General features: G+C 38.6%; 1 protein-coding gene across 1 annotated transcript in view; it reads left to right on the top strand.

The window, feature by feature from the left end:
• Positions 1-22,534, top strand: part of LOC137654565 (ubiquitin carboxyl-terminal hydrolase 8-like) — a 181,327-nt gene that overhangs the window by 83,965 nt on the left and 74,828 nt on the right. The window contains exons 14-15 of the mRNA XM_068388305.1: positions 8,864-8,970; positions 9,149-9,286. Of these exons, the coding sequence (XP_068244406.1) occupies positions 8,864-8,970; positions 9,149-9,286 (245 nt within the window). The remainder of the gene's footprint in view (positions 1-8,863; positions 8,971-9,148; positions 9,287-22,534) is intronic.

Genomic DNA, 22,534 nt, shown 5'->3' with positions numbered 1-22,534 from the left:
ATACCTTACCGCATGCTTCTCAGTCACACATCTTTGGTTGTTGCCAACTCACTAGACTGTCAAGCAGTTTCATAACGTTGCCTTCTAGTCTGCTGCTTTTGCACCAGTGAAACCCTCACTGAGAGAACTTAGCTTTTCTCGGATATGGTCCCTGTAGATGAGAAAGTGCTTTTCTCCCTCCTTCTGATATTCCCTTGAGGACTCTGTCATTTGGAGAGGAGCCTTTAGCTGCGTAGCCTCCTATGGACTTTTATTTAAGCATAACATGCTTCCAGGGAAGGTAATGGTTCCACTTCAGTCGCTAACCCCGTCTGTTACCACACCTGCTCCCATAGACCTTGAGCTGTGTTGCAAGACATGCAGTCCAAGCTTAGTCCTTGTTAGAGGATTTTTTGTTTACGGAGTCAGTGTGTCACTGGGAAGACGTTCAACAACCAGCAGAAGTGTCTTGTTGTGACGCAGTGCGGCAACCTCAGCAACCCGATAAGGAGTTGTCTGTACGACCCAGACAGTCTAGACAGCTTCGGGTTGTCACTGTACTTCCTCGCTTCTCCATGGTTGACAGTTCACAGACTGTGCAGCAGTACCATGATCTTGTGTCCGGCTCCGTCAGACGACTGGCTTTTAAGAGCTCCCACAAGTCGTCGCTGTCTGGAGATTCTCAGATGGACTATGGATCTGACCAAGGAACTGGGCCTCCTGGTCAATTTTTGAGGAGTCTCAGCTCGTCCCATCCCAGACCATTGTCTACCTGGGTATGGATCTTCAGAGTCGAGCTTTTCGGGCTTTTCCGTCGGCCCCAAGGATCTTCCAAGCCCTAGAATGCATCCAGAGCACGCTGAGAAGGAACCGATGCTCAGTCAGATAGTGGATGAGTCTAACAGGGACACTTTCATCGCTGGCCCTGTTCATCGTGTTAGGGAGACTCCACCTCCCCCCCCTTCAGTATCATCTAGCTGCTCACTGGATAAAGGACATGACGCTAGAGACGGTCTCAGTTCCTGTTTCCGAAGAGAGGAGGTCTTCTCTCGCGTGGTGTAAGAACAGCTTTCTTCTCAAGGAAGTCTACATTTGGCTGTTCAGAAACCCGACCGCCGTCTCCTCTCGGACGCATCAGACACGGGCTGGGGTGCGACTTTGGACGGACAGGAATGCTCGGGAACATGGAATCAGGAGCAAAGGACACTTCACATCAATTGCAAGGAGTTGTTGGCGGTTCTTCTGGCCTTGATAAACTTCAATTCCCTCCAGCTTAACAAGGTGGTGGAGGTGGACTCTGACAACACCACAGCCCTGGCTTACATCTTCAAGCAGGGAGGGACTCTTTCGTGGAAGTTGTTCTAGATCGCAAGGGACCTCCTCATCTGGTCAAAAGATCGAAAGCTCACGCTGGTAACGAGGTTCATTCAGGGCGGTATGAATGTCATGGCAGATCGCCTCAGCCGGAAGGGTCAGGTCATCCCCACAGAGTGGACCCTTCACAAGAGTGTTTGCAGCAGACTTTGGGCCCTGTGGGGTCAGCCAACCATAGATCTGTTCGCTACCTCGATAACCTAGAGACTCCTGTTGTATTGTTCTCCGATTCCAGACCCAGCAGCAGTTCACGTGGATGCTTTTATGCTGGATTGGTCCCATCTCGACCTGTATGCATTCCCGCCGTTCAAGATTGTCAACAGGGTACTTCAGAAGTTCTCCTCTCGCAAAGGGACACGGCTGACGTGGGTTGGCTCCGCTCTGGCCCGCGAGAGAATGGTTCATAGAGGTACTGCAATGGCTGGTCGACATTCCCAGGACTCTTCCTCTAGGAGTGAACCTTCTACGTCAACCTCACGTAAAGAAGGTACACCCAAACCTCCACGCTCTTCGTCTGACTGCCTTCAGACTTTTGAAAGACTCTCAAGAGCTAGGGGCTTTTCGAAGGAGGCAGCCAGAGCGATTGCCAGAGCAAGGAGAACATCCACTCTCAGAATCTATCAGTCTCAAGGGGAAGTCTTCCGTAGCTGGTACAAGACCAATGCAGTTTCCTCAACCAGTACCACTGTAACCCAGATTGCTGACTTCCTGTTACATCTAAGGAAAGTAAGATCCCTTTCAGCTCCTACGATCAAGGGTTACAGAAGTATGTTGGCAGCGGTTTTCCGCCACAGAGGCTTGGATCTTTCCACCAACAAAGATCTACAGGACCTCCCTAGGTCTTTTGAGACCTCAAAGGAACGTCGGTTGTCCACTCCAGGCTGGAATCTAGACGTGGTCCTAAGGTTCCTTATGTCATCAAGATTTGAACCTCTCCAATCAGCCTCTTTTTAGGACCTCACATTAAAAACTCTTTTCCTCGTGTGCTTGACAACAGCTAAAAGAGTAAGTGAGATCCACGCCTTCAGCAGGATCATTGTTTTCACATCTGAAACGGCTACATGTTCCTTGCAGCTCGGTTTTTGCTAAACGAGCTTCCTTCACGTCCTTGGCCTAAGTCGTTCGAGATCCCAAGCCTGTCCAACTTGGTGGGGAATGAACTGGAGAGAGTACTTTGCCCAGTTAGAGCTCTTAGGTACTATCTAAAAAGGTCTTAACCTTTACGAGGACAATCAGAAGCCTTATGGTGTGCTATCAAGAAACCTTCTTTTCCAAGTTCTAAGAACTCAGTTTCTTACTATTCAGGCTTCTGATTAGGGAAGCACATTCTCATCTGAAGGAAGAAGACCTTGCTTTGCTGAAGGTAAGGACACATGAAGTGGGAGCTGTGGCTACTTCAGTGGCCTTCAAACAGAACCGTTCTCTGCAGAGTGTTATGGATGCAACCTATTGGAGAAGCAAGTCAGTGTTCGCATCATTCTATCTCAAAGATGTCCAGTCTCTTTACGAGTACTGCTACACCCTGGGACCATTCGTAGCAACGAATGCAGTAGTAGGCGAGGGCTCAGCCACTACATTCCCATAATCCCATAACCTTTTAACCTTTCTCTTGAATACTTTTTATGGGTTGTACGGTCGGCTAAGAAGCCTTCCACATCCTTGTTGATTTGGCGGGTGGTCAATTCTTTCTTGAGAAGCGCCGAGGTTAAAGGTTGTGATGAGGTCCTTTAGTATGGGTTGCAGCCCTTGATACTTCAGCACCTTAGAGTTGTTCAGCCTCCTAAGAGGAACGCTGCGCTCAGTAAGGAAGACGAACTTATTTAAGGCAGAGTAATGGCTCAAGTCGACTTCCTTACCAGGTACTTGTAATTTCATTGTTATTTTGAATAACTGATAATATGAAATACGGGATACTTAGCTTCTTGATATACATGTACACTGGTTTTCACCCACCTCCCTGGGTGTGAATCAGCTACATGATTATCGGGTAAGTTTAATATTGAAAAATGTTATTTTCATTAGTAAAATAAATTTTTGAATATACTTACCCGATAATCATGATTTAATTGACCCACCCTTCCTCCCCATAGAACCAGTGGACCGAGGAAAAATTGAGGTGGTGTCAACAAGAAGTACTGCAGTACCTGGCCACAGGTGGCGCTTGTGAGTACACCCCCCTCTTGTATAGCGATCGCTGGCGTATCCCTTCCGTAGAATTCTGTCGGGCAACGGAGTTGACAGCTACATGATTATCGGGTAAGTATATTCAAAAATTTATTTTACTAATGAAAATAACATATTACTCTAAAAACATGTGATTTGTTCTTACGCAATATACAAAATATTAACCTCCTGTCTTTCAATAGGATGAAAAGACTGCTAGTGTCTGGCATGTACAGTACATGGATGCATTTACTTGATCAAATACTGTAAAGAAACCCTTCCCCCAAAGGAGATATCAGTATGGAATCCTATATCCATCTGATGATCAATGGGTTGGTATAAATTCTACCATCCTCCTCCTCACCTAGTGAGGATTGGAGAGATACTTCTTCAGCCATAAAGAATAGAGCTCTGAAGTGTAACTTAGCAGCATCAGATCCAATCCAGCTTGTAATGATTTGGCCACTTCATCCCCAAGAAGGCGAACTGAAAAATGGAGAAGAACCAGTCATTCTACCATTCATTCCAGACTTACATCTGTACTTTACTGTAATTGAGATGCTTCCTGTCTCATGCGGGAGCTGTTTTGGGTACATAACTACTTGAGCAGCTACCACAGGACCAAGAACAAAAGTGTCAAGGGACCTGCTAGTATACGCCTATAGGTAGAAGACCAAAAAGGTAGTCTGTCTCCTTCAGAAAACAACCTTCATCACTTGGCCTACAGAGAAGTTTCTTTTATTATTATTGGTTTTATCACTAGCTAAGCTATAACCCTAGTTGGAAAAGAAGGATGCAATAAGTCCAAAGGCTCCAGAAGGGAAAAAAGCCCAGTGAGGGAAGGAAATAAAGAACTAAATAAACTTCAAGGGAAGTAATGAACAACTACAATAAAATATTTTACGGATAGTAGCAACATTAGAATAGATTCTTTCATATATAAACTGTAAAAACTTCCAAAAAAGAGGAAGAGAACTCTACCCCAAGACAGTGGAAGACCATGGTACTGAGGCTATGGCACTACCCAAGACTAGAGAACAATGGTTTGATTTTGGAGTGTCCTTCTCCTAGATGAGTCTCTTTTTACCCTTACTAAGAGGAAAGTAGCCACTGAAAAATTACAGTGCAGTAGTTAACCTCTTGAGTGTAAAAGAATTGTTTGGTAATTTCAGTATTGTCAGATGTGTGAAGACAGAGAAGAATGTGGAAGGAATAGGCCAGACTACTCAATGTATAGGCAAAGGAAAAATGAACTGTAACCAGAGAGAGGGATCCAATGTAGTCCTGTCTGGCCAGTCAAAGAACCCAATAACTCTTTAAGTGATAGTATCTCAGTGGGTGGCTGGTGCCTTGGCAAAGCTACCACCTATAGTGGAGCCTATACTCCTAACCCTGTGAGCTCTGGTCCTCACTGATACCTTGACACACATCTATCGAGGTGTGCGCTTTATGGATCATCTCACGAAGCCAGGAAGAGACCTTGTACCTTGACACCTTTTTCTTAGTTCTTCCAGTGATAATGAAAATTTTCTGAAACTCAGGTGTGAGGTGTTGTGATTTTATCAGATAGCACCGCAGAGCCCCCATGAAACACAAAAGCATTTCCTCTTGATCACTGGCAGATACTTCATGAAGAGAGGGAATAAAGGGAGTCTCAAACCCACGGTCATGTGGGGCTGGGTTCTTAGTTCTGATCACGAACTGTGGCACATAATTGAAGGGGACCTCCTTCTACCCTTCAGCTTAGGTGACTTTAATAGAATCCAGGCAACTTGCCTACTTTCTTCGCCGATGCTAAAGCTAGCAAGAAGACAGTCTTGACAGTCAGGTCTCTATCTGACGACCTTCTCAAAGGTTCATACAGGGTATATGTAAAGGCTTTGAGGACAAGGGTCACATTCCACACGGGATGCATGAGTTTCTAGGGTGGAAAAGTCGGCTCAAAGCTCCTTATGAGAATAGACAACTCCCTTAAAGTGAAGGGGTTCTATATCCTTCAGTCGATAGACCATGCACAATGGTGAGTGGTAGCCTATGGCAGCCACAACTGAGAGGTACTTTTCTTGGTGAAGGTAGACAAGGAAATCTGTGATCTTTGCTAAAGTTGCTTCAACCTGAGATATGTCCCTTCTATGACACCAATCACAAAAGATGACCCACTTCTGCTGATACACAACTGCAGAGGACAGTCACAGTTGTCCAGACATCTCCTGTGCAGTGCTTCACTAAAAATCTTAAGCTCAGAGATGCTGTAAGGCTTCCACCTGTGAAGATCCAACAACTTTACAGACTGGTGGTACGTCTGAAGATAGGGCTAACAGAGGAGCTTGGACCACTGGGGAAGTTTTCTTGGGACCTTGACTAGAAGACCTAGCTTATTCTAGCTTATCAGGATTCCACTTGGCATGGAGACATCTGGGAGCTACCAGGGTCATCCTGAGCCCTGGCATAATTAACTCCATGTTGATTAATGCCTTCAGGTGATCCCATGGGTGTTGGAAGATGTCTTCAAACACAGCCCATGGGTCTGGAGCAGGGGAGCAAAACACAGGAAGCTTCCTTTTTGCTGAGTGGCAAATAGGCCCATCCCAGGGAGTCCCACAGGACAAGGTGCCTCTCTGCTATGCAAGGATGTAAGGACCACTTCTATCCTACAATCTGCTCCTGGTGACTGATTCTGTTAGCTTGTTCGTGCCTCTTGCCCGAAATGTACCTGGTTGACAACTTAAGGGCGTGAAACGTTGCCCAGATGTGGATCAGCTATATCAGCTCGCAGATATGGCGAGAGATCGTATCCGTTTGCTTGTTGACATAGGTTACTCTGGGGATGTTATTGATTATCAATGCTACTTAATGCCTACTCAAACATTCTTGGAATGCTTGCAGTGCTAGAGAGGCTGCTTATATCTGAAGTACATTGATTTGCAGATATCTCTCTTCCTGAGACCAAACACCCGAAATGACCAGGTCGTACAGGTGTGCTTCCTACCCCTCCTTTGATGCATCTGGGAAGAGTGGCATGTCAGGAGGCGGAGAGTCGAGTGGGACTCCCCTGATGAGGTTTTCTTCATCAACCCACCAGGCAAGATGGGCCTGAACCTCCTGTCCCACCAGGCAAGATCGGCCGAAATCTCCTGTCCCACCAGGCAAGATCGACCCAATTCTCCTGTCCTACCAGGCAAAATCAGCCAAACCTCCCATCAACCAGGCAAGATCAACCCGAACCTCCTATCCCACCAGGCAAGATCAACCCGAACCTCTTGTCTCATCAGAACAGGACGGGATGCCTGATCCCTGTCTGCTGACCAGGGATCCTTCAGACACTATTGAAGGGCTCTTTGGTAGAGACACCAGTGAGGAATGAGTTTCTCCAATGAGAAAAGGTGGTTGAGAAGACACCAGTGCCTAGCTGCTACTTATGTCTTCAACAGGAATGGTCGTACAACCTTCTTGAGTCATAGTATGATCATCTGACAGAAAGACCTGTGCTGTTGGCGTGTTTATCAGCATGCCCAAGTACAGTACTTAAAACCTCTGCTTTGGTATGAGATTGGGTTTCTCTCAGTTTACCACAATCCCCAGATTGTGGCAAAATGTGAGAGGGCATTCTTGGTCCTGTAGCAACTGTCCCTCTGATTAGGCCAGGATCAGTCAATCATCGAGGTGAGTACTTGGGAGCTGTACACATTCTGAAACACAGAGTTTTGAACTGGTACAATGTATCCTAGAGGGGAAAAGTGTAGGTACTTTTGAGAGGTATAATGAATAGGAACTTGAAAGTACTCGTCTTTTCTAGAAGTCCGGAGACTCGTCTCTCTTTTTGGGCTTGTTCTTATCTAATATCTCCTCCATCTCTGCTTGTGTGGCCAGGGCTTTTGTTGATGTTGAATGATCGATCAAGAATTCTATCAGTAACTTAGATAGTGGGGGCAAGTGGTCCTGAAAATGTAGCAAGGAACTGTCTGGAAAGACACTCATCACCCAAGGCTCATCCTTGTCTCTCTGCAAAGTTGCAAGGCAAGCATCCCCCTATTCTTGGCAACAGGAGAGGTGGAGTGTCAAGCTTCTCTCCTCTTATTACCCCAACTTCCTGAAAGGCCCAGACTGGGGTGCTTGAAAAGACTTTGCATGCACAGGCTCTTTTCGGAAAGAGATTGCTGGCAGAGCAGGGCCCTTGGGTTTGGCTACTTTTCTCTTCGAAGGAATGGAACCGTAAAGGAAACAGCATGCGGGATCAAAGACTCCTGTGAAGCAGTCCCCCAAGATTCTGCCATTGCCTGCACATGAATCCTAGGATGAAGAGTTGGGGCACCCTTCACCGACGAGTTCCGAAGGGGTAACTTGTTTTGAGAAATGGCAAACCAAAGTATCCCTTCTCTTCAATATCCTGTATCCTATTGGTTTGCTGACTTGCAATTCAGGAAGGTCGCAACCCTTCCACAAAATAGTATGAGACTTTTTTACTCCGCCAAGGACTCCTAGGTTGATAGCCCTATTGTCTTTGCAAAGTACATGATGCTCCATCAAAGGTATAGTTTAATATATGTCATATTCTGCTTAATATCATTTGTAACAACTACAATAATTGCTTACTATGATACAAAAGTTAAAATACAAGCAAAACAGCTGCTGTTATTCAAAACAATTGTTCATAACTGAAGAGCTGTTTTTCTTTCGGTTGTTTATAGCCATGTGCATTACTAGCAATATCATTTTCTTTTACTTTTTTTACCTTACTGAACTAAAAGTTGTGATAAAGAAGTGAAGGAAAAGAGGTAATTTTATTATAATTTTGTCTCAAAAAAGGAATTCGCATGATACACGAGATACGTGATAAAATCATTTTCTGTGGATGAAAAAGGGGGGTCATATGATATGTGAGATCGCAAGTTACAGGAGTATATACTGTATGAATGTAATTTGTTTAATAAATTTTTGGTGCAAAAATGATGATTTCTAACAAAAAATAGCCAAACATGAAAAATATAAAACTTATTTGCTCCCAGAAACCCGCAATATAGAGAGGAGTCCGTAATATAGGTTTACATATAAATTTATAAGTCTGCAATATACTGAGGCCGCGATAATTGAACCTCTATATGGCAAGAGATTAACGTAGTATGAAATTTAAAAATGACAGTGTTATTTGCAAGTATCGAAGCAATTGATTTAAAAAAAGAAATAGAAGTTAAAATTTGATTTAGGAATGCTATACTGTACCTGTTTTTTTTTTTTGCATTTTCATTTTTTACATCTAGATTTGGTTTTAGTTTTGTATATGTATATAAGCATATTTTACTTACCCTGTATTTTGTAAGTGTCATTTTTTTTTTTTTAATTCATTCAGGTGCAGGTGAAACCTATACAACAAAGTTGAGAGATTCTCCTCGTTCATCTCCAGTTCGTGGTGGATCAAACCTCAAGAGATCACATTCCGCTTTTAATTTATCTCAGGCAAGAATTTTGTACCAACTGTATTTGTGGTTTCTGTAATTTTAGAATATGCTTGATTTGATTTTGCACACTTGAAATTTTTGCTTTTCCATCTTTTTGAATATCTTATTTTGTATTTAATTAAAATGGTGCATATGTATCATTATTAGATTTTTATGAAAAATATTTTTCAATGTAGCTTGGTGATGATGATAAAGAGAGTTCTGGAGGGTCAGTTACAAACTTTGATCGTAGTTTGAAGCCTCTGAATGTGTCACAACGAAGAAATGTCAACGCAGCGCGGCAGAGAAACTTTGAGCCAAAGTATGGTAATGTGGTAAGTGTTTTAAATTTGTACATATAACTTCTTTTTAGGCGTTCACTAGTGCAATGGGTAAGAATGATCATTTATTTATTTTCCTTCCCATATTGTCTTTAAAGGTTATTATTAATTATTACTTGGCCATGTCAATCATAGTCAAATATTAAGATACACTTGTGTTTGAGTTGCGTAATTTTTGGCACCGCTGTTCAGCACTGAACTAATTTGGCATCTTAATTTTTAGTGTCAAAGTGATTCTGCACCACTATAAAGACAGAAATGAAATCATGTGAGCATTTGTAGATTTTACAGTTTGACTAATGAAGTGCTGTAGTTATCCCCTCAACTACCACTCTTATTATTTTTTATAGTGAAAACCGTAAATACTGCAGTGATTATTGTTAGTAAGCTATAGCCTTGCGTTTACCTAAGGTATTTTCACACTGGAAAGATACAGTTCTGCTTTTATTTTCTCTCACACCCCATACCAGAAGTGGTTGAAAAGATTCTAAGCAAGAGAGAGAAACCAAAGTTTTCACATGATGGATATTTTATGTGTTTGATAAATGATAAATGTAGCAAAAGCAACCCATTGCTAATATTTTGTAGATGCAAATTGAAAAAATATTGTAAAGATCGAATTCATGTCAAAAACAATAAAGTAGTGATAGAAGTGAACAGATGTGCTCATGATGCTTCAGCAGTGGGTGTGAAAGATGCTATCATCAAACCAGCTTTAAAGTATAAGACAGAAAAAACACATGAACTGCCACCAACAGTTATAAACAAATTTATTGAAAACTGTTCTCGAGCTATACAAGCATCATTTAAGAATTCAGACAATAAGGAAAAATAGTCTGAATAAAACAGAATCTAATAATGTCTGTTCCTACAAACCCTGTAAATAAGAGTTGGTGATTTCTGACAAGTCCAACTGCTAAGTGACAAGTAATGGTCAAAGTGAAAATTTCTTACTGGGTAATACAGTAGTGGTCGAGAAGATGAGAGAACATAAAATTTTGGGGAGACAGACCTGGATAGCTCTTTTACATTATACCAAAATGTGGCATGGAAATGGGATTTTCATGTCTCCTCATTATTTTATCAGGTTTATGACATCAAGCATTGAGTTACATTCATTAGAATGTATCGAATGATGAATGATTTATTACCAGACATACAACCAAAAGAAACATACTGTGACTATGAACACAGCCTTTTCTGCAATGGAAGTGTGTGTTCTGGAAGTTGAGTTGAAAGGTTGCTGCTTTCATTTCTCCCATAATTTACATAAGCATTTGAAATACCTTGGGCTCCAAAATTTATATAATAAGGATCCTGATTGTACCTTAAAAGCAAAAATTATAGTAGTATTATATTTTGTTCTATATAGAAGTTTACATACAGGCTTGGTCAGGTGATTTACCTGATAAACATCACTCGGTGATTAGTTAGTCTGAAAAGGCCAGTGAGATTAGGCAATGGCCAGTGTTGGCTAATTATCTTTACAAAAGTGTGGAATCAATACAAGGTGAGCTAACTGGTGTGAATCAAAGAAACTCATGGTAAAGCAGGTGATGACAGCATTTTGTTGGTCATTCTCTAAGATTTCTGAATAGGCAATGACACCATTTTATTGGTCATTCTCCAAACTTTCCTATAAGGTGATGACAGTATTTTGTTGGTCATTCTTTAAGCTTTCTTAAGAGGTGAAGACAGCATTTCGTTGGTCATTCTCGGAACTTTCCTATAAGGTGATGACAACATTTTGTTAGTCATTTTCTAAGATTTCTTATTTGGTGATGACAGCATTACATTCTGTGAAGTTTCCTATGAGGCGGTGACAGCATTTCGTTGGTTATACTGTTAGATGAGGTGATGACAGCATTTTTTTGGTCATTCTCTAAGCTTTCCTAAGAGGTGAGAACAGCATTTCGTTGGTCATCCTCTAAACTTTCCTATGTGGTAACACCATTTTGTTAGTCATTCTCTAAGATTTCCTATTAGGTGATGACAACACTTCATTGGTCATTCTCTAAACTTTCCTATCAGGTGATGATATCATTTCATTAGTCATTCTCTGAGGTTTCCTATGAGGTTGTGACAACATGTTCTTGGTTATACTCTAAGGTTTCCTATGAAGTGATGACAGCATTATGTTGGTCATCCTCTAAGCGTAACTATGGGGAGATGACAGAATTTCCTTAGTCATTCTCCAAGGTTTTCTATGAGGTGATGACAGCATTTTGTTGGTCATTCTCTAAGCTTTCCTATTAGTTGATAAAACCATTTTGTTGGCTATTCTCTAAACTTTCCTAGAAGTTGATGACAGCAGTTTGTTAGCCATTCCTATGAGGTGATGCCACCATTTTGTTGGTCATTCTCTAAGCTTTCCTTTGAGTTGATGACAGCACTTTGTTGGTCATTCTATAAGCTTTCCTATGAGATGATGACAGCATTTTTTGGTCATTCTCTAAGCTTTCCTATGAGATGATGACGTCATTTCATTGGCCATTCTCTAAACTTTCTAAGACATGAAGGTGATGACACTTTTTTGTTGGTCATTCCCTAAAGTTTCATATGAAGTGATGACATTATTTAGTTATTAATTCTCTGAGGTTTCGTATGAAGTGTTGACAGCATTTCAGTTGGTTATATTTTCAGTTTTCCTATGAGGTGATGAACACATTTCATTGGTCATTCCCTAAGCTTTCCTATGAGGTGACGACAGCATTTCGTGGGTCATTGTCTAAGCTTTCCTATGAGGTGACGACAGCATTTCGTGGGTCATTGTCTAAGCTTTCCTATGAGGTGACGACAGCATTTCGTGGGTCATTGTCTAAGCTTTCCTATGAGGTGACGACAGCATTTCGTGGGTCATTGTCTAAGCTTTCCTATGAGGTGACGACAGCATTTCGTGGGTCATTGTCTAAGCTTTCCTATGAGGTGACGACAGCATTTCGTGGGTCATTGTCTAAGCTTTCCTATGAGGTGACGACAGCATTTCGTGGGTCATTGCCTAAGCTTTCCTATGAGGTGACGACAGCATTTCGTGGGTCATTGCCTAAGCTTTCCTATGAGGTGACGGCAGCATGTCGTGGGTCCTTGCCTAAGCTTTCCTATGAGGTGACGACAGCATTTCGTGGGTCCTTGCCTAAGCTTTCCTATGAGGTGACGACAGCATTTCATGGGTCATTGCCTAAGCTTTCCTATGAGGTGACAACAGCATTTTGTGGGTCATTGCCTAAACTTTCCTATGAGCTGATGACAGCATTTCATTAGTCATTCTCTGAGGTATCCTATGAGGTGGTGACAGCATTTCGTTGTCCATTCTCTAAGCTCTCCTATGAGGTGATGAGAGTATTTTGTTTGGTCATTCTCTAATCTTTCATATGAGGTGATGAAACCATTTCATTAATCATTCTCTAATCATTCCTATGAGGTGACAACATAATTTCGTTGGTCATTCCCTAAACCTTCCTATGAGGTGATAACAGAATTTCGTTGGTCATTCCCTAAACCTTCCTATGAGGTGATGAGAGAATTTTGTTAGTCATTCTCTGAGGTTTCCTTTGAAGTGATGACAGTATTTTGTTGGTCACTCCATAAACATTTCTAGGAGGTGATGGCAGCATTTCGTTGGTCTCTCCTATGAGTTGATGTCAGTATTTTGTTGGTCCTTCCCTAAACTATCCTAGGTGGTGGTGACAGCATTTTGTGGGTTACACTCTGAAGTTTCCTCTGAGGTGATGACCTCATTTTGTTGGTCATTCCCTAAACTTTCCTATGAAGTGATCACAGCATTTCATTGGTCATTCTCTTAAGTTTTCCTGTGAGGTGATAACAACATTTCGTTGGTCATTCACTAACCTTTCTTATGAGGTGATTACAGCACTTTGTTAGTTATTCCCCGAGGTTTACAATGAAGTGGTGATAGCATCTTGTTCATTCCTTAAACTTTCCTAGCAGGTGATGACAGCATTTTGTTGGTTATTCTCGAAACTTCCTATGAGTTGATGACAGTATTTCGTATGTCATTCCCTAAACTTTTCTATGAGGTGATGACAGCATTTCGTTATTCATACTCTTGAGTTGTTCTACGAGTTGGTGACAGCATTTTGTTGGTCATTCCCTAGATCTTCCGATGAGGAGGTGACAGCATTTTGTTCGTTATACACTGAGATTTTCTATGAGGTGATGAAAATATTTCATTGGTCATTCTCTAAGCTTGACTATGAGGTGATGACAGCATTTCGTTGGACATTCCCTAAACTTTCCTATCAGGTGATGATTGCATTTCTTTAACCATTCTTCGTGGTTTCCTATGAGGTGGTGACAGCATTTAGGTGTTTAAACTCTGGTTTCCTATGAGGTGCTGAGAGCATTTTGTTAATCTTTCCCTCTAACTTTCCTATGAGGTGATGACAGCATCTCAGTAGTCATTCTCTGAAGTCTCTAATAAGGTGATGAAAGCATTTCAGTAGTCATTCTCTGAAGTTTCCAATGAGGTTATGATAGCTTTTCGATGGATATACGCAGAGGTTTCCTATGAGGTGGTGGCAGCATTTTATTGGTTATACTGTAAGGTTTCCCATGAGGTGATGATAACATTTGGTTGCTCATTCTCTAAGCCTTCCTATGAGGTGATGACAGCATTTCATTTGTCCTTCCCTAAACTTTCCTATGAGGTGATGACATTATCTGGTTTGTTATTTCCTGAGGTTTCCTTTATTGTTGTGACAGCATTTCATGAGTTATACTTTGAGGTTTCCTATTAGGTAATGATAGTATTTTGTTGGTCATTCCCTGAAGTTTCCTATGAGGTGATCACATCATTTTGCTTGTCATTACATAAACTTTCCTTTGCGGTGATGACAGCATTTCGTTAGTCATTCTTTCCTATGAGATAATTAAAGCTTTCTCTATTCCCACGCTTCGTTTCATTTCTCGATTCCCTAAAAGGGCGCCAAATCAGGTTGGTGTTGAAAAGGATATTGCTAAATCACTATTGCAGCTTGAAAGCCATTACAATTGCTGAGGCACCAAAGGTTGACATTGGAATAAAAATTGAGAATATGATAATGTTAAGGAAAATAGATTAGAAATTAGTATGTATTTCATTCAATGGTTCTTGTCGTTTAGGTTGATTGTAGTCTGAGGGCAATTACTATGTATGCAGCAATCCCAAATATTCAATAACTAGTAACTCATCCCAATGGTGCCAGATATTAGGGAATTTATTGCATTATAATAGTTTACAATATCTAATTATTGCAACAACAACAAAATTCAAAAGAATAAATCAAACTTGATATACAGTACTTTAATTTACTGTATTTAAGAAACTGAGATTACTGTACTGTACATATGATAGAGAACATAGAAAATACAATTGGCCCAAAATTATATGCAAGGGCTTTGTTTCGGTGTAACTTTGCGATATTGTCATAAAACATAAAATTCTGAAAGTCATAAAGGCTTTGAAGGGTCGTTAACCAAGTTTGTCGTTAAGTGAGGAGTACCAGCATATGGCCAAAAACACTTTCTTTCATTGTTTTACATGGTTAGTAACCTTTGCTAATTTTAACTAGAAACATACGGTAACCTACTACACTACGTACGCACACTGACAGTAATAAGATGCTCAAGTATAATTTCAGAGTTTATCTGCCCTTACACACACACTCACACACACGAGAGAGAGAGAGAGAGAGAGAGAGAGAGAGAGAGAGAGAGAGAGAGAGAGAGAGAGAGAGAGAGAGAGAGAGTGTGTGTGTGTGTGTGTGCACCAGTATATGGCCAAAAGACTGAGTGTGTGTGTGTGTCGTTAAGTGAGGAGTACCAGTATGTGGCCAAAAACAACTTCTTTCATTGTTTTACATGGTTAGTAACCTTTGCTAATTTTAGCTAGAAACATACGATAACCTACTACGCTACGTACGCACACTGACAGTAATGAGATGCTCAAGTATAATTTCATAGTTTATCTGCTGAGACAGTAATAAGATGATCAAGTATAATTTCACACACACACATGGGAAATTTGGTAGAAAACTTGGATAATGCAGATGAAAATAAAAATAAAACACTAGTAAAGCAGGGAAACTAGCAAAGCCCCAGAGGAAGATAAAAAAGATTGAAAATTTCCTCAGGGTGCCACAATTCAATGTTCAGTCAGTTAGAAACAAAATGGAAGACTTCAGGGCAATGATAGCAAGTGAGGAACTAGATGTCATAGGCATTACGGAGACCTGGATTCAAGAGAAAACAAAGGACTTTATCGCAGAATAAGAAATCCCAGGTTTCAATCTTTTTAAGAAGGATTGCCTTACCAAAAAAGGTGGAGGGGTAATGCTCTATGTTAAGAATTACTTAAACCCCATAGAAATTAAATTAGAAACTGAGGTAAAGTGACAGGTGTAAATATCAACACCATAGGAAGAAACATGCCCATACTAGTAATATACAGACCACCACATCAAACACAAGAGGAGGACGAAGAGCTGTATAGAAAACTTGGACAAGAAGTTTACAATAAGCTAGCTGTCCTAATGGGAGACTTCAATGCTGAAATAGACTGGGACACTATGAATTCTATATCATACACAGAGGGACATTGGCTACTAGAATTTGTCAACAATTAATTCCTCTATTAATGGGTCGATAAACCAACCATGGGAAACTACATATTGTACTAGATATTGTGCTAACAACAGAAGAAAATTTAGTATCCTGTGTTTCAGTAGGCGAAAATATTGGTAAAAGTGAGCACAGAATTTTTAGGTTTCAGGTAAATATTCCTCATCTAAAAGAAGGGAAAGTTATAAAAAAGCTAGACTACAGATGGAGTAACTGGATAAAACTGAAGTAATATACCAAGAATTTAGAATACGACAAAAGAGGTAATATAGATATGCAATGGAACTCCTTTTTAGAAATATATAAAGATAAAACGGCTAAATGTATACCGCATAGAAAAATTTTACCAAGTGGAACTCAATAACCTAAGTGGTTCAACAAAGAAATTGCCAATGCCATAAGAAGCAGAGACAAGAAACATAAATCAATGGGTCCACAAACTTCAATTCATGAAATTTCTGAGCACAAGAAGTTAAACCAAAAAGTAGATAAACTAGTTAGAAATGCCAATAACAAGGAAGAGTAAAGAGTGGCATCAGCCAGTAAAGAAAACCCAAAAGAATTTTTTTTACATATGTAAACAGTAGAAAGCCAGTCAAAAACAACATTAGCCCATTAAGAAACTTGGAGGGAAATGATTTGGAATAAGCCGAACTGATGAATGCATATTTCATAACCGTATTCACTAGGTAAGAATTAATGGCCCTCCCTGAACCAGTTATCAAATATGAAGGGCGATAACCATTAAATAGAATTGCATTTATGATGGATGATGTCAAAAATAAAATAAAAGGACTCAGTAGATCTAAGGCATCAGGTCCAGATGATATTCATCCAAGAGAGATTATAGAACTAGAAGAAGAGGTAACCCCACACTTTTACAAAATGTTCCGAAAGACAGCCAATGAAAGAAAAGCGCCACAAGGATGGAAACCAGGCAATGTGATATGCTGAATTGGTCGCTAAATGGAGGTGAGCCTCACAACTGAGTAAATTTTTTTTACAGACAAGATCTGTATCAGAGTATGAAATATATGCATCTAATTCCATATAATGTACATACATTCAGACACAATACCCGTACAGATATAGGTTTTTCAACGACTTCCTACCAGCCTCCTGGTAAGGGCCTTTATGTTCAGGTTGCTAGGCGGTTGACAGGAGTCATCACATTTGCCCTTCTCCAAGATCAAAGTGCATTGACATTTCCTGGGTCAGTAAAATCAGCCAGCTTAGTTTTAAGGTCTTCCTCCCACTTAAGGATGTTTCCTTTTAAAGGTTGAAGGTTCTTAAAACATGCTGGTACAAATCAGAAATTTCTTAGTCAATTTGTATTTTTTCTAACCATACAAACCTGAGACCTTTAAGTCACCCTGCCTGCCTTAACCACCCCGCAAGTCCTAGGTGATAGGTCAAAGTGAAGATAGCGCTACCTGTTGGGTGGGTGAGGCCTACCCACTACTAGACAGCCAGCCAGTCAGCTGTGTTTATTTCATTGAAAAGCTTAACAGCTGTGTTTCAGATTTGCTAAAGTCATACTCCTATTGAAGGTCTCAGGTTCGTATGGTTTGGAAAAATGCAAATTGCTTTTTAAGTAAAGTATCTATGATCATATCTTATAATACAATTTTTAACTAAAGTAGCTTAGATCATACATAAAATAAACAAATCTGATACTAATATATTTGAAATTAATTCATCTAATAACAACTGTAATAGTGTACTGTAAGCCTTAGCAGTTTCCTTAATAGTGTAAAATTAAAAACTGTTATATGGAAAACATTAAAATGGAAAAAAGAAGTATATTTGATTAGAAAATTTGACAACATAACTATTATTTATCTAAGTAAAGGTAAATTGTGGAATATCAAGTCTAATTTGCAAATTTTAAGATTATATTCAGCTTAATTATATTTTTAAATTACTCTCCCAAATGATAAAATTGGAATAATGCACTGCATTAATCTCTACAGTGAAACAAATTACGGTACAATAAGGGGAAGGTTTTAAAGTTTTTAGAAATATCTATTACTGTACTGTGAATTATGTTATTTACATAGTATTTTGCATGTGATTTGACCGACGTAAATGGCTACATACATAATTTGTTACGATAGATAGAATTTTGGTCGTAGGTGTTTGTTGATTGCAAACTAACTAGGATTTGGTACTTATCTTTTTTCTAAGATTAGGTAACACTTCATCATTTTTTTAAGGACTTAAAAAATTTATTGATAGAAATTGCTCTTGTTTTTCTGTCTAGCTAGAGTTTTGTTGTAATTAAAATTTGGAAATTCTTCCTCTTACCTGTGTTATATATCTGTAGATAAGCAGAGAAGTCATTTGATATTCATATTGAGGGGCAGCGTATGTTTCATTGTATAAGACGGTTCAAACCAAGTGAAGCCAAGTTAATGCTTACTCATAATGCTCCTCTAGAGTTGCCTAGTTGTCAGTTTTGAATTTATTGCAAGGTCTGCATTCCTGTTTCAAATATGTAATAACATATTTCCTTCATAGCTGAATGTGTTTTAAGATTTTGTCTAAAGTTAGTCTCTATGCAGTTAATTAAAGAATATAGTTTCGGTATTAGAAATAGCCATTCTTTTGAACAGTAGTTGCTACTCTACATTGCAAGACTTAAATGTTGATCATTTAGCATATGCCTTAACTGCAAGAGCAGCATTCTTCTGTAAATTAAGGAAATGTTGCTTGAATTCTTTCTAACCCGTGATGTTTCTTTTAATGATTTCAGTTAACTAATTTATATCAATTATATCAATTTCAATTGCCATGCCGATTCGATTTTAGATTAGGAAATCAAAATATATGAAATATTGTTTTATTGAAATTAATAGCATATATCACAAGTTCCATATTCATTTAACCTTAGAAAAGATAATTTATATTTGCAAAGTCAGCTTACCAGCACTTTGTATGGCTTCCACAACCTTTGAAGTCACGTGTGGTTCACTGTCATGTGATCTCTCTCTCTCTCTCTCTCTCTCTCTCTCTCTCTCTCTCTCTCTCTCTCTCTCTCTCTCTGTATGACAATTTCTTCACATACAAAGTAGCAAATACTTGGAATTGACCATTAGCGGATGTAGTAAACAGTAACATGGTAAACAAGTTCAAGAGTAAGTTATTCAAGGTCATAGGAACTCTCTAAATGCTTTAAGGGAATCACTCTACTAAAGAGCAAATGGAGTCTCTGTGGATGCACTTAAAATCTTTAAGACATCCAAAATCATTGTAACACACACACACACACACATGCGCGCACACTCTCTCTCTTTCTCAAGGTTTTATGGAGAGACTGGTACTATGGTTTTATGGAAAGACTGGTACTGTACTATAGGTGGGCATGTGGCTTCAATAGGTGTTTGTCTGAAGGGAAAAATATAACATATTTGTAAGGAGTGTGATGGAAAGGATTGTGGCTGTGTCTGCTACAAGAGGTAGAAATTTCTATTAAAATATTTTTTTCTTTTTTGCAAAACTTTGGGAAATCTGATTGAATAATGAAGAATTCTAGGTTAAAGGAAACAGTGAATGACTGTTATCATGAATTCTATTTTGTTTTGATTTCTCATATGTGATAATTTACATCAGAGTCACTAGATATAGGTATTTTTTTGGAAACCAGTGGAATTAGTGTAGCCTCTCCTCATGAAAAATAGTTTTCCGAATTAAAGTTTTCATGTATTGATGATAGAAGTTATTACTGAGGAATTTAGATTTATATTGAAATCTTACATACAGAACTCTCTTATACCATTTATTCTGATTACACAGTTTGTGTGTTGCTTCTTCTTCTTCTTCTTCTTCTTCTTCTTCTTCTTCTTCTTCTTCTTCTTCTTATTATTATTATTATTATTATTATTATTATTATTATTATTAGCCAAGCTAAAATGCTAGTTGGAAAAGCATGATACTATAAGCCCAAAGGCTCCAACAGGAAAAAATAGCCCAGTGAGGAAAGGAAATACAAATATAAATAAACTGTATGAAAAGGAATAAGAAATTAAAATAGAATATTTTAAGAACAGTAACAGCATTAAAATAACATAATTTTTAATCAACTTTGACTATAAGGATCGAGGTCAAATCTATTCATATCTAGTGGAATTCCTTTCAGCATGACTAGAGTAAGAAAATGCAAAACATGTTGAGTATTGGGGCATGCAGCAAGTGGGTTGGAACTGGGGAAAATATCTTTGTTTCCCTCTTGTCAGTGCCCCGTTTACAGATTTTCTATTTTTTTTAATAAATTATTCAGACAAAGGCTATGATTTTCTGTCTGTCAGCAGCAAATGTGATGAATACTATGGGCAAGAGCTATTTTTGTTTTGTAAATCCGGATACCTTAGATGTAGCCTTCCAAAAAGTGATTAGTCTAGAGTTCTGTCTGGTGTAGGTGTTGACAAAGCAATTTTTGTTAATTACTTATCAAAAAGTTGTTATGGAGTCCAAAAATTTACTGGATCGTATAATGATAATCCCAAATTAAAAGGTTATATAAATGCCTAAAATTTTAAATTTAATCACTCATCAAAAGGGAGATCTAAATGCCTGAGATATATTTAGAAGTTTAAAGAAAAACTAAAAAAGGCAGATTAATTAATCCTGAACTTGATGGGGAAGCTAACACATGACTCATTCATTTGGCATTAAAGTTATATGAGTGACTTGTTATTAAAGTTTATGGTGGTCAGGTAAGTTTACTGACTACCATACTACCAAGAGCTGATGGTAATTACTGAATTTATAAATGAACACATTTTGAAAAATAAAAAGTAATGACAAAACTCATTTTTTACCGGAAATCAAGTATTTGGAATAATATTAGATTAACAAAATTGGATCAGACCATGTTTAGGTATTATACAGGAAGTTAGATACAAAGCTGTTGTCAGTGGTTTTAAAGTGCTTATGGTTATAATTTATGAAGTGATGACTTTACAGTATCTCAAAGACATAAGGTCTTTCAACTCATACTAATTGGCTTATCAGAACTGTAGTGTTCATGGATTATATATCACATGATAATGAAGATTGACTCTAAAATTTTATTTTGATTTTAAAGCCTTATTATATGCTGTGTGTGGTACAATTAAAAAATCCAGTGGATTTTTTTCATACTGTATACATCAGTCATAAGATATATTGTTTTGATAAGCTATACAGTTTTTGTAGATCAAAAGAATATATTAATGCCTTATAAATGCAAGGGAATTGCCATTCCAATAATGTTTGTCATTTCAGGAAGTCTAGAAGAGTATAATCATCAGGAAATCCAAACCATGATCATTATTAACTTATTCATAGAATGTTTTGGCATTTTACTTTGGAGCAATAACATTTTTTTACCATTATGTTAATGATGATACTGACCTTGAAAAAAAATAAATTTTAGTTGATGATTGGTCGAGGAAAATGCACATATGATAGGTAGTTAAACTAGGAATTGAATGTCAAACAAAATTTTAGAGGTAGATTACTTGTTTGGTAATCCTGGCTATATGTGGTGGTGGGGAGTCGAATGGTATAACCTTGACTCGCTGGCATACAAGATTAGGAACAAGACATAAGTCCACTGAGTCAGCAAGTCATTGCAGGTGGTAGCATTGCTGTGGGTGTTGTATGTGACTAGCATTTCAAGAGAAAGGGAAGAGCAGAAGAGCCTAGTTTGTGTCTTTTATCTGGTTTAAGAATTTTTATTGTAATGGAAAAGAATTTGAAAAAAATTGAATATTTTGTTCAATTTAAAGTTTTTTTATATGTGACTCCTGTAAAGGGCACCTGAAAGTGCGTTATTTTATGAATTTATAGATTTTACATAGATTCCATATACACCATTTTTAGTAGGTTATAGAAATTCCACTTGCAATTCACTACTTGATATAGTAAGAAACTTTGGCGTCTGCCTGCACAATTTTGTTTTGATTAGTGATGACTTGGGGACGATCTTGTACGGGATTATATTGTGGTCAGAATATTCACCAGAACGGACAAGTACTAGATGTAAGTATATTATTTTGCGTTGAACCTCTTAATTCTTACTTCTTAGTGGAACTGTAGGAATTTCCCCATTTAACCCCAGTGCTGGACCATTCAACACAAATTCCATTGATGAATCCAAAGCCATAGCTTAACTTACTATCCTTTCATTGCTAGGTATTTGGTCTTATAATGAATCAGCCACCATATTGAATTCTGTATTAAGTCTCACATTTTGAAGAAGATACAGTAATTAGGATCCATTAATTAGCAAATGGTGTTATTATTATTATTATTATTATTATTATTATTATTATTATTATTATTATTATAACTTACTGAAACCATTAGTCTATTTAATGCATTACTTGGTCCTGTATGTATGCATATATGCAGTTGCACTGTTAATATAATAGTAGAGTACAAATACTGCATTGGACATATTGTAATTACCATATATTTTGATGGTAATAATAGAAATATGTGATACTGACTTGTGTTTTTACTGTTATTTATGGTTTTATTATAATTATCTTATAGCCTTGCCCTACCTATATGAAAAATATATACCATTTATGAATGTATTATTGTTAGATATTTTAGTAATGTACTCTATTACGCTCA

The sequence above is a fragment of the Palaemon carinicauda genome, chromosome 15, assembly GCF_036898095.1.
Source record: "Palaemon carinicauda isolate YSFRI2023 chromosome 15, ASM3689809v2, whole genome shotgun sequence".
Classification (NCBI taxonomy): Eukaryota; Metazoa; Arthropoda; class Malacostraca; order Decapoda; family Palaemonidae; genus Palaemon; species Palaemon carinicauda.
This window is presented reverse-complemented; position numbering and strand designations above follow the sequence as displayed.